Source organism: Mobula birostris, chromosome 2 (genome assembly GCF_030028105.1).
Source record: "Mobula birostris isolate sMobBir1 chromosome 2, sMobBir1.hap1, whole genome shotgun sequence".
Classification (NCBI taxonomy): Eukaryota; Metazoa; Chordata; class Chondrichthyes; order Myliobatiformes; family Myliobatidae; genus Mobula; species Mobula birostris.
Genome location: NC_092371.1, coordinates 156,404,833 through 156,421,086, shown reverse-complemented (window position 1 = coordinate 156,421,086; position 16,254 = coordinate 156,404,833). Strand labels below are relative to the sequence as shown.

At 41.4% G+C, this 16,254-nt stretch overlaps 1 protein-coding gene across 9 annotated transcripts in view; it reads left to right on the top strand.

Moving 5' to 3' along the window:
* Positions 1–16,254, top strand: part of adgrb3 (adhesion G protein-coupled receptor B3) — an 817,113-nt gene that overhangs the window by 744,313 nt on the left and 56,546 nt on the right. For 7 of the 9 annotated variants that reach the window (XM_072250523.1, XM_072250502.1, XM_072250510.1 and 4 more), the window contains 2 exons: positions 4,101–4,140; positions 14,500–14,589. In XM_072250523.1, the coding sequence (XP_072106624.1) occupies positions 4,101–4,140; positions 14,500–14,589 (130 nt within the window). The remainder of the gene's footprint in view (positions 1–4,100; positions 4,141–14,499; positions 14,590–16,254) is intronic. The other 2 variants (XM_072250515.1, XM_072250505.1) reach the window with 1 other exon arrangement.

The following is a 16,254-nucleotide window of genomic DNA, read 5'->3' as shown; positions in this document are numbered from 1 at the left end:
TGTGCTTCAAAAAGCTCAACCCTGTCATTGTTTGATTTTGAAAGAAGGCAAGATATCTAGTGGATATTACTTTAATGTTAACTACCATCACTCTAAAATAATTAAAATGTGACATTTAGAGACTGAATTCAGCTTCAGTGTTTACGTTCAGTGATTGCAAGGGTTGTGCTCATCCCCTGATAGTAATAGACCTGCACGATAAAGTGAATGCCCACCATATGATCGGTGGCATATATTTTGAAAACTATTGCAGTCTCTGTTCAGGGATTCAAGTAAAGCAAGGAAGTATATTAATTTTAGCATGGCTTTTGCTTCCCTGGAATATCCCAAAGTGTTTTCAATTGTCAGTGCAGTTGCAATTGGGTTATAGATAGATTCAAAGTATGTTGATTATCAAAGATTGTATGCAGTATACAACTCAGAGATTTGTCTTCCCCCACAGACAGGCACAAAACAAAGAAAACTATGGAACCCGTATAAAGAAAAAAAAATCAACCCCCCCCCCCACGCGCAAATTGCACAAGTGGCAACAAGAATTAAGAGCGAAAACACGGAACATTAAGCACAAAATTGAAAGAGCCATTCATGTTCAGGTCATCTCAGTGTTCATTACCTGCAGGCATAGGACGTAGAATATTACAGCACAGTACTAGTCCTCCAGGGTTTTGGCCCGAAACGTCAACTGTACTTTTTCCATGGATGCTGCCTGGCCTGCTGAGTTCGTCCTGCATTTTGTGTGTGTTGCTCAGATTTCCAGCATCTACAGATTTTCTCTTGTTTGTGATTTGTTTACAATATTCTGAATGCTTGTGTTAGTGCGTGTGCGCACGCACACACACACACACACACACACACACACACACACAAAGGTTTCACAAGTAGCACTAAAATAAATAGTTAATTGATCTTTTACAATTATGATTACTGAGAGTTAAGTATTTGTTTGAACATTAGATTTACGGCGGCATTAGTGTAGTGCTAGTACAGTGCAAGTTTAGTTGGTCACATGGGTGTAATTGGGCTCGTTGGGCCCAAAAGGCCTGAACCGTGCAGTACCTCTACATAAAAATCTGATGCCATTTTTGAATAGTACCATGGGATTTTCATATGTCTGGCTGAAACATACTATTTTACCCAACAGCACAGCACTCCCTCGATTTTAATTGAAATGGCTCTAAATGAACTGTTCAATACAATTGCTGCTTTGATATTGCGCGTACTGACCACACAGTATCACTCCTTACCGAGATCTGGCAGCTTTAAAGTCCCTCATCCACCTCACATTCCCTTTTGCAAACATCAGCAGGTATTTAAATCCCTAAGATAATTACTGGATGTAAAGCAGAAGGATGCTGGCAACACAGCAGGCCAAACAGCATCTAAAGAGAGAGAAACAGAGTTAACATCGTTGATGATACATCGAAGTCAAGGTAAAATTTAGTATCAAACTTCATATAGGTTACCATACACTATCTTGAAACTTGTTTCCTTGCAGGCATTTACAGGAAAGTAACGATATATGATAAAATTTACAAAAAAACTAAACATGGACTAAGACTGACAAACAAACAATGTGCAAAAGAAGACACATTGTGCTATGATGAAAAATGAGTTGTAAAGAGCCCTTGAAAGTGAGTCTATAGGTTATAGAGTCAGTTTAGAGTCGTGGTGAGTGAAGTTATCCATGCTGTTTCAGGAGCCTGATGGTTGTAGGGTCATAGCTGTTCATATCAGTTTGCATCTTTTTCAGCCATATTAGTCATAAACCTCACTTATTCAGCAGTGAAAAACATTTAGAAGTATCTTTCTATTACTGGCTGCCTGTGTCAGGACAAGTTGAGAAGAATTATCTGCAGATGTTGAACATAAAACTTTTCATCTTGACAACATTGTTGAGAGTGGATCATTCTATCAGCTGGACTGCTATTTGCCATCCCACTAAGTAGAGTCATGGGATCACAGGGCACTACAACATAGAAACAGTCCCTTCAGCCCATCTGTTCTGTGTTGAACTATTAATCTGCCGAATCCCATCAACCTGCGCCCGGACCCTAGCCCTCTATACCCTTCCATCCATTTACCAAATGTCTCTTGAATGTAGAAGTCTCTCCTCTTGATCATTGAAAGTACAGCCAACTTGCCATGATAGCCTGTGATTCTGAATGTGTCTTCTGTAAGTTCGCTTTTGAGCACTTGATCTCAGCTAAGAGGGCAGTAATTAGAAAACAACCTCTCCTCCCATAGGAGAGTGGTAGAATGGGAGACAACCTCAAGGGCTTTCACATGGCACTAAGGGACCTCCTAATGCAGGTGTAACTAGCTGCATTACCTGATCTCCTGCCCTTAGACAGATTTGTGCTTTTCTCAACCAGAAAATTCTACTCCAAGAGGACAAATAATTGCCATTTGAACCCAGTTTATACTGTCGACAGTATACCAGTTCTTTTGACCTTTTGCCATCACTGTTCTGGGTAACTACCCAATCTACTCTTAAATGCCACCTGACCATTTTGGGGTATGGACTCTTGATGTGGAATGTTTTACCCTTTGTCTCCTTCTGAATTGCAAATACAAACGTTTGTAAAAAACACCAGGGAATTTAGTGTCACAAAAATAAATATTATTCCACTTAACAGCAGGAACGTGGTAACTGGCTGCAGTGCACTGTACACACAGTGGCCACTTTAATAGGTACCTCCTGTACCTAATAAAATGGCCACTGTTTACTTCTCTATGCCCATTGTCTTCTGCTGCTGTAGCCTATCCACTTCAAGGTTCGGAGTGTTATGCATAAAGAGATGCTCTTCTGCACACTACTGTTATAACGCGTGGTTATTTGAGTTACTGTCAGCTTGAACTGGTCTGGCCATTTTCTTCTGAACTTTCTCATTAACAAGGCATTTTCTCCAACAGAACTGCCGCTCACTGAATGTAATTTGTTTCTCACACCATTCTCTGTAAACTCTGGAGACCTTTGTGCATGAAACTCCCAGGAGATCAGCAGGTTCTGAGATACTCAAACCATCCTGTCTGGCAACAAATGAACCTCTTGACCATGTCTGCATGCTTTTATGCATCGAGTTGTTGCCACATGATTGGGTGATTAGACATTTGTATTATCGTATAGGTGTACCTAATAAAGTGGCCACTGAGTGTAAATTAACCAGCAAATTTGTTTTCACAAATTGCATTTGTTTTTCTTCTGAACTAAAGGAAAACAATTAAAATAATATCCATAGGAAGATTAACTTCAACGAAGTGAGGCAATAGGACCATTGAATAAGACCCATTCTTTGCAGCAGAAAATCTATCCAAATATTAGCAAAAGCCAGGCTTGGAGCTCTAATAATTGGTCCAGTCCTTGACCCAAGTTCATAACAACAATGACCCACAAAAGTACTTTTAAGATGTCATAATGGAAATACAAGTAATTTGCAAAAGACATTCCTTTAAGACAAATGTCAAGATTTCAGCTACTTTCCAATCTATTGAATTTAATTTCTTCCATTTGTACAAGGATCTATTGTTCCAAGAGGCTTATATTGAGCTGTTTAATAGGTGCTTTCATTTAAACAGCTCAATCTCATTTATCCTTTGGATTGTTTTGTGCTGTTTTAGTTGTGAATTTGTCATGCATTTGACCTATAGAATAATCTAATTGAATAGTTCTCTTCATTTGATTAAAAGATGATCCTGTTCTTGTTCTAAGTTATCCATTACTAGTTCCAGGTGTGCTATATCATCTTTCAGATTGCAAGTTGAATGAATTTGCTAGCTATATTTGTCTGTGTCATATGACAATGGTTGTAATATGAGGAGCCATGTCATTCGGAGCAGAACAATGAGCTATCATCTGAAGTTACCATTATCCTCCATATTTCCATTTTACTTTCCTTTGGTTTCAATCCCATTAATAACCTACTGAAAATACGTATAACATGTTAAAAAGGTTGTAAATAGTCTGAAACTAAAAATTTAGGTTCATTGTGAGTTAAGCTGAATCAAATTAGTTATCTTTTTATAGAAACCTATGTATGTTCTTTGTATTTAATCATTGTCATTTGATGTTTAATAGATTTTTTCTGCTTTACTCTAAACAGACAGACTTTGAAAAGGATGTGGACATAGCATGTCGGTCAGGTAAGAACTGGCAGGTTAATTATCTCTGTTTAATAAACCTTGATAGGGGACATCCATTTCAGTTGCCAGTATAAAGTTGACAGTGTCTGCTCAACTTACATCTAGCCAAACTTGTCTCGACCATTTCCTTCCTCTTTGATCTCAGTGGAAAAGTTAAGTGTGCTGTAGAACATGAGGCAAACTTGACAACTGTTATCATGTACTAAGCCAATATAGGAGCCTTGGATGAGATACCACAGTGAGTTCTATGCCTGGGCAAAGGCCAGAGTTCCAGCTTTGATACCTGCCCTCATCCTTGACCCATACTTAACATAACGGGGTTGAAAGTTGCCCTGTGTGTAGTATACATTCTGTTACAGTTTTCACAACATTGAAATGCAACATGATCTTACAAATATTTTAATTAGTTGCTTAACTCTGCCTTTTCAAGGAATTTTCAAGCAGGTGGTGTTGGCAGGGAGTTACAATGGTGGGTATATGACAATGAGGTCAGCTGTTGAGACTTGGAGAAAGGTGAGATGTGTTGATGTTTGTCCAATGGCTTAATCATGCTTTAGGAACCCAAGGAAGTACAGAAGGGTTAGAGCCAGTTGAGAGGAGGTTTCTGTTTATGTTCTGCAGGAAATATTTTCTGAGACAAAACCAATGGTGAGGAACCTCTGCTTGCTGCCTGGTCTTATGGGCACATACAGTGCTAGGGGAGGAAGACAGTGATGGCATTCCCACCAGTTCCCATTACAACTGCTGACACCTGCAGCATAAACCCAGAAGAAGGGACATTAGGGCCATAGTAGAGGACAGCACCACTCGCTGAGACTATAACAAGGCAATGGCATCAATATCCACATTGTCATTTATGTCCTAGTGCTCCTCACTTCTGAAGTCTTGTTCAGAGAATCAAGTTGGAGCTTTAAAACTTTCTTGTTTCTGGAGTCAAACCTCTTTATTGTGAAGTGGGGTTTAAATGAAGTAAATCTCAAAGAAATTAGATCCTAATGTGTCTTCTGAGGGAAAATCCCACTGCAAGTTCCATGACCTTCAACCAAAACTAACAAGGAAATTTAAATGTCAGTACGAATGCTCTGCTCGTGGTGCTGTGAATACTTATGTTAGAAAGTGCCCACATTTTACCTGAGGGAATTTGCTCAATTTTCGGCGAGGGGGGGGGGTGAGGGGTGTAATGCGTAAATGGATATGGACATCTAGCGTGCAACTACCCTTATCCGGCCATGACCTAGTCCCATCATTCTCCTGCCTTATGGATTCTCCGGTGCCAGTGGCCTTACTTAGATCTTATGCTACTGCTCATCAATCCTTCTCTCTCAGGTTCCTGTCCTTGTACTCCATCTTTTCACCACCATAGTCTCGCATTTCATGCCTGTGCCTAGCAATGGTGGGAGCAAAAATGTCAGTGTGCACACCATCCACCAGGTAGCAGTGATGATGGGTAATCTTACCAATGCACCATAAAGCGATACAGCACGGAAACAGGCCCTTCAGCCCATCCAGTCCATGCTGACTGTGTTCCATGAGCCTGCTTACTTTACCAGTGTACCTGCTTCAACCAGCACCTTTGACTGCTCACTCCATTCACCAGCCACCCTCTGGGTGAAAAATCTGTCCCTCGTGTCCCTTTTTAATTTTTTCCCCTAATCATTCTTAGGCCAAAGTTTGAGTGGTGCCTTAAATGAGGGAGCAGTTAAAAGATTCTATTTATGCGGTGAAGCTGAATATGGCTAGTTTCTTAACAGTTTGATTGAGCTGTCTGTTGAGATCTAGGTGACATGTCGGACTTCTACTGAATGAATCTGTTGTTTAGCTCATGTAGAGTGTCACATTGTTGAGGATGTAATGGTGTCTGTCCTGGACAAGAAAAGGGATTCCTAGCCCTTAAATTATAGTGAGTGATCATCTTAATCACTTTTCTTGTGATTGCAAGACCTTGTTGGACATTTGTGGTGTGGAATGTTGTAAGTCCAGTTCATTGATTTATTGGCAAACAGCAGGGACAGATGGTGGAGGACCTGCATGGCCTCAAGCCGCAGTGTTGCCTGTTTACAGTCACCCGGGGGAGGCATCGAAGTCTGGTGCTCCGCTAGAGTGGCAGAGGCAGTGTGGCGTGGCATCTATGCTGGAGTTGGTGCTTCTCCCCCCGCCCGAGTTCACTTGGCAGAAGACAGATTGTATTACGTTCGACAGCAGACTGCTGCAGCATTCTTGGACTCGGGGACTTGGACTATTTTTTTGTGTGACTGTATTTTATTGATATCTTACATGTGCCTTGTGCTGTTGGTACTAGGTTTTGCATCTTGGCCCCAGAGAAAAGTTTTGTTTGGCTGTATTCTTGTATGGTGGAATGACAACTTGAGCAGTGGAGGGTGTGACCATGTGCAGCAAGTCAGTGCCCAGAGTCCCAGCCATGGTAATAATTCCTTCACTCACAGGCATCCATTCTGCCAGTGCCACTGAAACCGCCACTGCATACCACTGTTGCAGTTAGTGGTGGCAGTGCCTGCAGATTCCTTGACTGTGAGACAAACAGATATCAGTCAGGTCAATAAGACTGAACTCTTCACAACGACCTCCCCCACCTCACACTGGCTTTCTTGACATTTGCTGGAAAAAGGACTCATATGTGCTCCTTTCCATTTCCACCATTTCCTCCAAAGTGTAATTCAACAGGGGGCCAACTCTTCTACATTGTGCCATTCCCCAACAAGAGAATGAGTTCAGGAACTTCTGCCAGTACTTGCAACGGTCGTTTGCACCTCTGCCAGCTCTGAATTCCCATGTTCACTGGTACTAAACACTGAACACACCAATTCTTTGCTGCAGTGCTCAGCCAGTGGTTGGCATTATCAGCAGTATGTTCACAGTGGTCAATCAACAGCATGCATGAAGAGGGTGTAAATACCGTCACACAGTATGGTCATACACAGCAACATTGTGTGAAGGTAACTGCACATTGCAATGCTCTTACCTGTTAAGAGGTTTATCCAAACAACATTTACAATTCTGAGATGTTGAACAAGATTGACACTGAGTAACAGTCTTCTTAAGTGGAGATCTAGAGGTAGAGAACATTAGAGATCAGAGACTTGGGACTGAGATGAGTCAGGCTGTGAATGTCTGCAATTCTCTGGCCCCCCACGGCCTATCTTAGACCATAAGGCATAGGAGCAATATTAGGCAATTTGTCCATAGAGTGTACTTTGCCATTTCATCATGGCTGATTTATTATCCCTCGCCCTCATTTTCCTGCCTTTGCCCTGTAACATTTGATCCCCTTACTGATCAAGACCCTATTAAACTCCACCTTAAATAAACCCAGTGACTTGGCCTGCACAGCCATCTGTTGCAATGAATTTCATAGATTCACCACCATCTGGCTAAAGAACTTTTTCCTTATCTCTATTCTAATGGACATCCCTCAATTCTGAGGCTGTGACTTCTGGTCCTAGATTCAACACTTAGGAAACAATCCTAAGGGGTCCTGGCAGAAATATTTAAAATGTCGCTGTCTACGGGTGCGGTGCCGGAGTATTGGAGAGTGGCTCATGTTGTTCCGTTGTTTAAAAAAGGATCGAAAAGTAATCCGGGAAATTATGAGTTTTAACGTCGTAAATTATTGGAGGGAGTTCTAAGAGACAGAATCTACAAGCATTTGGATAGACAGGGACTTATTAGGGAGAGTCAACATGGCTTTGTGCGTGGTAGGTCATGTTTGACCAATCTATTGGAGTTTTTCGAGGAGGTTACCAGGAAAGTGGATGAAGGGAAGGCAGTGGATATTGTCTACGTGGATTTCAGTAAGGCCTTTGACAAGGTCCCGCATGGGAGGTTAGTTAGAAAATTTCAGTCGCTAGGTATACATGGAGAGGTGGTAAATTGGATTAGACATTGGCTCAATGGAAGAAGCCAAAGAGTGGTAGTAGAGAATTGCTTCTCTGAGTGGAGGCCTGTGACTAGTGGTGTGCCACAGGGACCAGTGCTGGGTCCATTGTCATTTGTCATCTATATCAATGATCTGGATGATTATGTGGTAAATTGGATCAGCAAATTTGCTGATGATACAAAGATTGGAGGTGTAGTAGACAGTGAGGAAGGTTTTCAGAGCCTGCAGAGGGACTTGGACCAGCTGGAAAAATGGGCTGAAAAATGGCAGATGGAGTTTAATACTGACAAGTGTGAGGTATTGCACGTTGGAAGGACAAACCAAGGAAAAACATACAGGGTTAATGGTAAGGCACTGAGGAGTGCAGTGGAACAGAGGGATCTGGAAATACAGATACAAAATTCCCTAAAAGTGGCGTCACAAGTAGATAGGGTCATAAAGAGAGCTTTTGGTACATTGGCCTTTATTAACCAAAGTACTGAGTATAAGAGCTGGAATGTTATGATGAGGTTGTATAAGGCATTGGTGAGGCTGAATCTGGAGTATTGTGTTCAGTTTTGGTCACCAGATTACAGGAAGGATGTAAATAAGGTTGAAAGAATGCAGAGAAGGTTTACAAGGATGTTGCCAGGACTTGAGAAACTCAGTTACAGAGAAAGGACTATAGGTTAGGACTGTATTCCCTGGAGCGTAGAAGAATGAGGGGAGATTCGATAGAGGTATATAAAATTATGATGGGTACAGAATAGAGTGAATGCAAGCAGGTTTTTTCCACTGAGGCAAGGGGAGAAAAAAACCAGAGGACATGGGTTAAGGGTGAGGGGGGAAAAGTTTAAAGGGAACATTAGAGGGGGCTTCTTCACACAGAGAGTGGTGGGAGTATGGAATGAGCTGCCAGATGAGGTGGTAAATGCAGGTTCTTTTTTAACATTTAAGAATAAATTGGACAGATACATGGATGGGAGGTGTATGGAGGGATATGATCCGTGTGCAGGTCAGTGGGACTAGGCAGAAAATGGTTTGGCACAGCCAAGAAGGGCCAAAAGGCCTGTTTCTGTGCTGTAGTTTCTATGGTTTCTATGGTAATCTCTCCACATCCACTCTATCTAGGCCTTTCAATATTCAATAAGTTTCAGTGAGAGTTCCCTCTCCAGGCCCAGAGCAATTAAGCATGCCTCATACATTAACCTTTTCATTCCTTCTTCCAAAGTCCATGACTACACTTCCCTACACTATTTCATCTCTCGAAGTACTTCTGCACACTCCCTGCTTCCTCAGCACTGCATGTCCCTCCACCTATCTTCATTTATCCACAAACTTGGCTACAAAGCCATCAATTCCAACATCCAGATCATTGACATATAATGTGAAGAGAAGAGGTCACAACACCACCCCCTGTAGAACACCACTAGTCACTGGGACTAGAAAAGGCCCCTTTTATTCCCACTCTTTGCCTTCTACTTGTCAGCCAATGTTCTATCTATGCTAGTATCTTTCCTCTAATACCATGGGCTCTAAGTGTGCTTAGCAACTTTGTGTGTGGCACCTTGTCAAAAGCCTTCTGATTGTCCAAGTAAACAACTTTGTGGTTATTGCAGTCTCTGATCAATGCAGGTCAGGCTTTAAGATAAGCAAGAGAAACTGATACAGAGCAGGAAAGTGGACATTGTAAAATTTAGTCACTATCATATTAGGGGCAGGCTCGAGGGGCTGAAAAATTTACTTTTTGTTACTTTTCTTAAGAGCTTACCAGAGACAAGTCAAATGAAAATGAGTCATGTAGAGCAGGAAGATTAAAGGGTTCATCAGCCAAGTGAAGCAAGAAGCAACTAAATTAACATTAAAACGGCAGGAAAAGAAATAGAGATCTGATGATCATTATAATTGTAGTCATAGATCATACTTTTCCTGTCTCTGTAGCTTTCCTGCTTTGTTTCACCATCAGCACAGCATAAGCAGGCCTTGGTACCCATATTAATGCATGCATGAGCAATATCTGCTATTGAGCCTGAAAGACTGTGACCTTTTATGGTTTCCCACTTTGAGGCATAATCATTTACAAGACAGGACTTCCAAGTGACAGAGATTGAATATTATGTAGTATATCATTACTGAAGTGATGATGGATTGGACATTCTGCACACATTGTACATTGGGCTGTGTGGCTCATTCCTGTAAACAAATGCAGTGTTTGTTGAAATGGGCAGGGTTGGGTAGACAGCAAACTCTGCTGGTTTCCTTCTTGGTTGTCAGTATACTGTAACTCTAAGGTGGGATGCAATAGTGTGGGAAGGAACATACCTACACACCATTTACTTGATTTTTCATTTACATGTAAACACACATATTCCCCCCACCCCCACCAAGCCTCCTAACCACCCCACTCTCTGTCCAACTGCTGATCCACCCCTATGGTCTACCACAGCAGCAGGTCACTAGCCTGAGCCTATGACCACCCACCTTCCTAAGCCCAAGCTCATTTATTGACCTTGGGCTTGACTCTTGGTCCAATTGAGCAATTGCAATTCCTACGGCTGCAAGGGCAGCTCATTCACACAGTAGATAGAGATCCTGGCACACAGGTCCAGTAATCCACCTTAAATCCCTACCTCCCATCCTGTCTGTGTGGAACATGGAACACACAACATTATAGCACAGGACAGGGTCTTCAACTGGAAATTTTGTGCTGGGCTTTTAACAAATTCTAAGATCAACCTCGCCCTTTCCTCTTACATAGCCCTCCATTTTTCTATCATCCATCGGCCTATCTAAGAGCTTCTTAAGCGCCCCTAATGTATCTGCCTCTACTACCACCACTGACTGGGAACTATGTAAAGTACTTACCTCTGATATCCCCCTTATACTTTCCTCCATTCACCTTAAAACTATGCCACCTCGCAGTAGCTATTTCTGCCCTGTGGAAAAAAAAGTCTACGGCTATGCCTTTTATCATTTTGTATACTTCTATCAAGTCACCTCTCATTCTCTTTCATTCCAAGTTTACACATTCTGCCTGTGACCAGGTGAGTTTCCTGGGTGATCCAGATTCCTCCCACATTCCAGAGATGTGCAGTTTGGAAAGTTGATTGTCTGCTGTAAGTTATCCCGAGTCTTGGTGTCTGTTGGGAGATTCACTGGGGAATTGACAGACATGTGAGTGCCAATGGTTTCAAAGAAAAAATTGGGGAATAAGATGTATCAGGTTGCTCTGGGATCCATCATAGACTTGATGGGCTGCATGGCCTTCTTTACTACCATAATTACCCCTGAATTGGTTATACCAAAACCTGACCGTACATCCACCAACTCTCACTTGTTTCACAACTAAGTCCCAGCTGCAAATGTCTTCTTTCTCTCCTAAAGTGGTGGAAAAGCCATTTAGCACATACTGTGTACGGGACTCAGCCAGAGTTATGGCACCTTGAGCCCCAAGCCTAGCAGAGACTTAAAGTACAGGGTAGATTAGCAAGCCTTTCCAGAATCACTGGAATTGCAAGTAAAGTTGAGTTTATTGTTGTATTCACATGTGTGGTGAGGTACAGTTATCAGTTATCAGCAGCACCACAGGCCTACAGAGTCGGGCAATTCACACATTATACATAAAGTATATAAGAGAGTGAAGGAAAAGATTGACCATAACAAGACAAAAATGCAAACACCACAGTTGGAAACAAGTACATGTTATTGCAAGAAGTGATCTGTAGTGTTACATTGCTGGAATAGAGTTGTGCCGGCTGGTTCAAGAACTGATGGTTGTAGGATCTAGCTGTTGCCAAACTGAATAATATGGAATTTTGGACTTCTGTCCCCCTGCCTGACCATAGCAGTGAATTAGAGGATTTAGCTCAGATGATAGGAATCCTTGAGGTAGATGTCCAGACCATGGTGCTGGAAGAAACTATTGAAGAAAACAGGTCCTTCCTCAGATCATTGTTGAAAACCAATCCAAACCTTCCCATGGAATATTGGCTAATACTGGCAGAGACACCATGGGCTGAAATGTTTCTCCCAGTACATACTCTAAGTGTTGGAATCCAGACCAAATATTGATTTGCAGAATGTTTCCCTTTTGGTTCCACTCCCCCCCCCCCCACCCAAATGAAGTCCCAAAATGTTTGTGGTTAAGAAGTATTTCTCTTCAGGAACCTTAGTATCATTCCCTGCCAAGATTGTTCATTGTCCACATCAGAACCACAAGCTTCCCTTGTCCCTGGTAGCTGATCTGTGGTAAGTCACTCTTCTCCAGTGGAGATTTGACCCTTCCCACTGTTACCACCTCTCCTGGCCCAACCACGGACGGAACAAACAAGTGATTCACTTCCTGTCACCGGTGGGAATGTTTGGCGTAATGGAAGATTAGCCTGTACCCCAGGATTGACAGTTGCCGTCCAGTATTTAGGGATCAGATCTCTACAAGTCCTTCCTGATCTCCTGCATTATTTTGATACAAAGCCAGAAAATTTTCACAAGTAGGACCGCGGTAGAAATTCCAGCTGAGCTGGGCCAAAGCAAACCAGAAGAATGGGCCTTAGCACAAGTGATCAGAGCCCTAAGTGACTGTAGTGTCCTTGATATGAAGCAGAATCCTGAGAAATTCTAGATGAAAAATTTGAAAATAGGAGCTGGCCATTAGAGATCATTAGACTGTATATTATTGTCTGAAGTGCCAGACAAATTGAATTTGTTTGTTTTAAATTTGCCCGTAAATAAAGGGCTAGGATACAATATCTTTTAACAATTGTTTTTTAATGGGAATACATCAGGAGATGGCTGCATTAGCCACATTAAATCAGAATTCATGATATAAGTTCTCATATTAAGATTTACAAATGAAAGGTAACCTCAGAGGTGCACTTCTAAGTAATGTGTAAATGTCATGGCAAGAATCCAAAACGCAACACTGCAGCCTTTTGCAGAAGCTTAACAACATTAGGACAGCTCAGAGCATAGCAAAGGTCAGGTACTACTTCAGTATGCATTCTCTGCAGCCTGAGCTGATTATTATATGGATGGTGGAGAATGTAGATGGGGTTGATTTTTCCAGCACAATGTTTATTCATTTTCAGTACTTGATTGGAGTCAGCCCTCTTCCACTTTCACGGAGTACTTTTAGCTGTTCACTTTTCTGTTGTGCTCCTTCTGCTCATCCCCCCTTCTTAGTCTGGTTTCTTCCCACTTCCTTTCCGGTCACGATGAAAGGTCTTGGTCTGAAACGTTGACTGTTTATTCCTCTCCATAGATGCTGCATGACATTCTGAGGTCCCTCAGCACGTTTTGCTCAAGATTTCCAGCATCAGCTGAATCTCTTGAGGTTGAGTTTTGCTATTATTTCAGCAGGAATGCAAGTACTCAGCTACTTAGTTCTTTGTGGTACAGAGGAAACCATTCAGTCTGTGTCTGTTCCTGGGGGAGCAAACCATCACTCATATTCCCCTTCATACTTCCATGTAGCCCTTTAACTTACACTTTCTCACACAGATGCCTTCAATTCCCCTTTGATTACCTTGCCGTGAACCTGCTTTGGGTGTGTTTTACCTAGAGCCCACAGTTAACCAATTAGCACATCTTGTAGTTTTGGGAGGAAGCCCGAGCTCCTGGAGGAAACCGCCATGGTCACAGGTAGAATGTGCAGACCTCACACTGATAGCACCTGAGGTTCAGGATCGAGCTGGAGCTGTGAGACAGCACCACAAACTGTTCTGTCATCGAGCCACCCCATTTGTGAGCGTCTGTGGGTGCTTTGCATTTGATATTTGCATTCTTCCTGAGGAGGTAAGCTGATTTGTCTAAGGGAAGGATCTGTCGGAATAAGAGCACATATCTTCCCTCTCAGGTGTACTGTCAGTAAGGTTTCCTCCGTTCCAATGTGCCTCAGCTTCCCCCTCAGAAGAACAAACTCTAAAGCCCAGAATACATTTTTAATTCTCAAAGCAGGTCCAGCACTACCATATAGGGCTTCTTATTTCCTTTTGGTCTTTGTTTTGAAACTGTTGACATTATCCAAATGTGATTCAGAGAATACTGAATCCTAAGGAGTTAGCTTTGAGAAAAGGTATGAATAAATGAATTGCATTGTGCTTTTGCCAAGCTGTATTTAAATAAATTTATCTGAATGATTAAATCAGAAATCTACAGATGTTGAAAACTCCAGCTGCAGAACTTTTAATCACAACATCCTCTTAGTCCTGAACCTAGTTCAAACATGTATTTGCATCTCTGATGCTGTTAATTCACATCAGGGACCTCAACTAACAGCTGTGGAGAGCACTTTCCTTAACAAAGTTGTTCATGACGATTTAAGAAGGTTTTGATAGATTTAATCCATCTCTTTCCATTTCCTCAAGAGTTTGGACTCTTTTTAAATGGCTGTTTTACTTATTGGAGGGTAGGAGGGTTGCTTGGATGAAATCATTTGGTATTGATGACAGTATTATTTCTTTTATTTTGGATATGTCAAACCAAAGATCATCTTGAACAGCATCATCGACCATCCCAGATCAAGAGCTTATGTAGAACTGGCCATACTAAAATGATGCCTAAGTATCCAAACACAGGTGATCTTGAGTTCTGTTTGGTTTGTGGATTTAGTGCTTTTTTTTTGTTTCCTGTCGTCTTGTTGTCTCGTTACTGTCAATAGGAACTTTCAGAAGGGGATTGGAATATTAGATGGAAAATTAGCAGAAGGTGTTGGAAAAGAACAGGGAAGGAGGATTAATGGTTATCCTCAATTAGCAGAAGCAGGCATAATGAACTGAAGAGGTATTTTCCTGTATATTATTTCATGATTTTCTCTGGTTTGGAACTCTCCTGTCTGCTATTTTAATTGAAAACAATAAACACAAAAATAGTGAGGTAACATTCATAGGTTGATTAAATGTCCTTTCAGAAATCTGATGGAGGGGAAGAAGCTGTTCCTAAAATGTTGAGTGTGTGTTTCACCTCTTCCCTGATGGTAGCAATGAGAAGAGGGCATGTCCTGGCTGATGGGGGTTCCTTAATAATGGCTGTCGACTCTTTGAGGCATCGCCTTTTGAAGAAGTCCTTGATGCTAATGCCTATGATGGAGTTGGCTGAGTTCGCAACCCTGTGCAGCTTTTTCCAATCCTGTGTACTCACTCCTCCTTACTATCTGGTATGGAAGGGATTTAGCACTGTCTTGATGGAAGGCATGGAAAAGGATTTAGCACAGGCTATTATTATTTGGAAGTTTGTAAGCATAGTACTTTCGTCAATTTAGTACAATAAATTGCAGCATTTAAAATACCAAAAATTCATCAGTTAAATGTGTCAAGAAACTAAAAATATTTATGTATTTATTTTGTCAGAACCACAGTTAACAGGGTAACACAGGTCTGACGTGGCAGGAAGTGCAAGGGAAAGCTGGTTGCCAAATACCCTTGAGATGAATACTATTCTCAATCTTTCTCGAGCTTATAGTTGGACTGTCGGCAATTTAATTCATTCTAGAGAAGATTGAAGGTCTACTTCAGTAAATGTTATAAGAATTTTATAATAAACCAAAGCAATCCTAATTTGAGAGTAAGGAAAAAATTGTGTTTATGTAAAACTATTTGTTTATTTTATGGAGTTAACATTATATTTGAAATGTGGATTTTGGAAAATTGTAGTAAAGACTGATATTTAAATTCAAGACATTCTGCAGATGCTGGAAATCTTGAGCAATACACGTAAATACTGGAGCCATTCAGCAAGTCAGGCAGTATCTATGGAGTGGAATAAACAGTCGATGAAAGGTCTTGGCCTGAAATGTTAAATATTTATACCCCTCCATAGATGCTGCCTGACTTGCTGAGATCTCCAGCAATTTGTGCATGTTGCTGATATTTAGATTGTTTACTTGTGCTAAATGTCTTAAAAGTGCAAAATCAGCTTGGGGTTAGTGCGCGAAGGCTTGCTGTTCCTGAAAGGAAATATACTTCATTCTGTGCTGTTGACGTGGACCATTCAGTGCAAGTGCGCAGCTTTGCTGTGCAGTTAAAAAAAAGCCTAAACAAGACTGTGAGGATCAAGACAGTTGTCCCAAAAGATAAAATTACAAAGCCATGTCTTGAAATTAATCCCTGCCAAGTAGCACTAATTTCATTACTTCTCGCATCTGCATGTGGTCTGCCTCTGAAATTCAGTTCCATTGAATGTAAGGTAATAAATTTTAGAGGCAGTATAGGATATAATACAGTGGATTGGGTTTGGGGTAACTA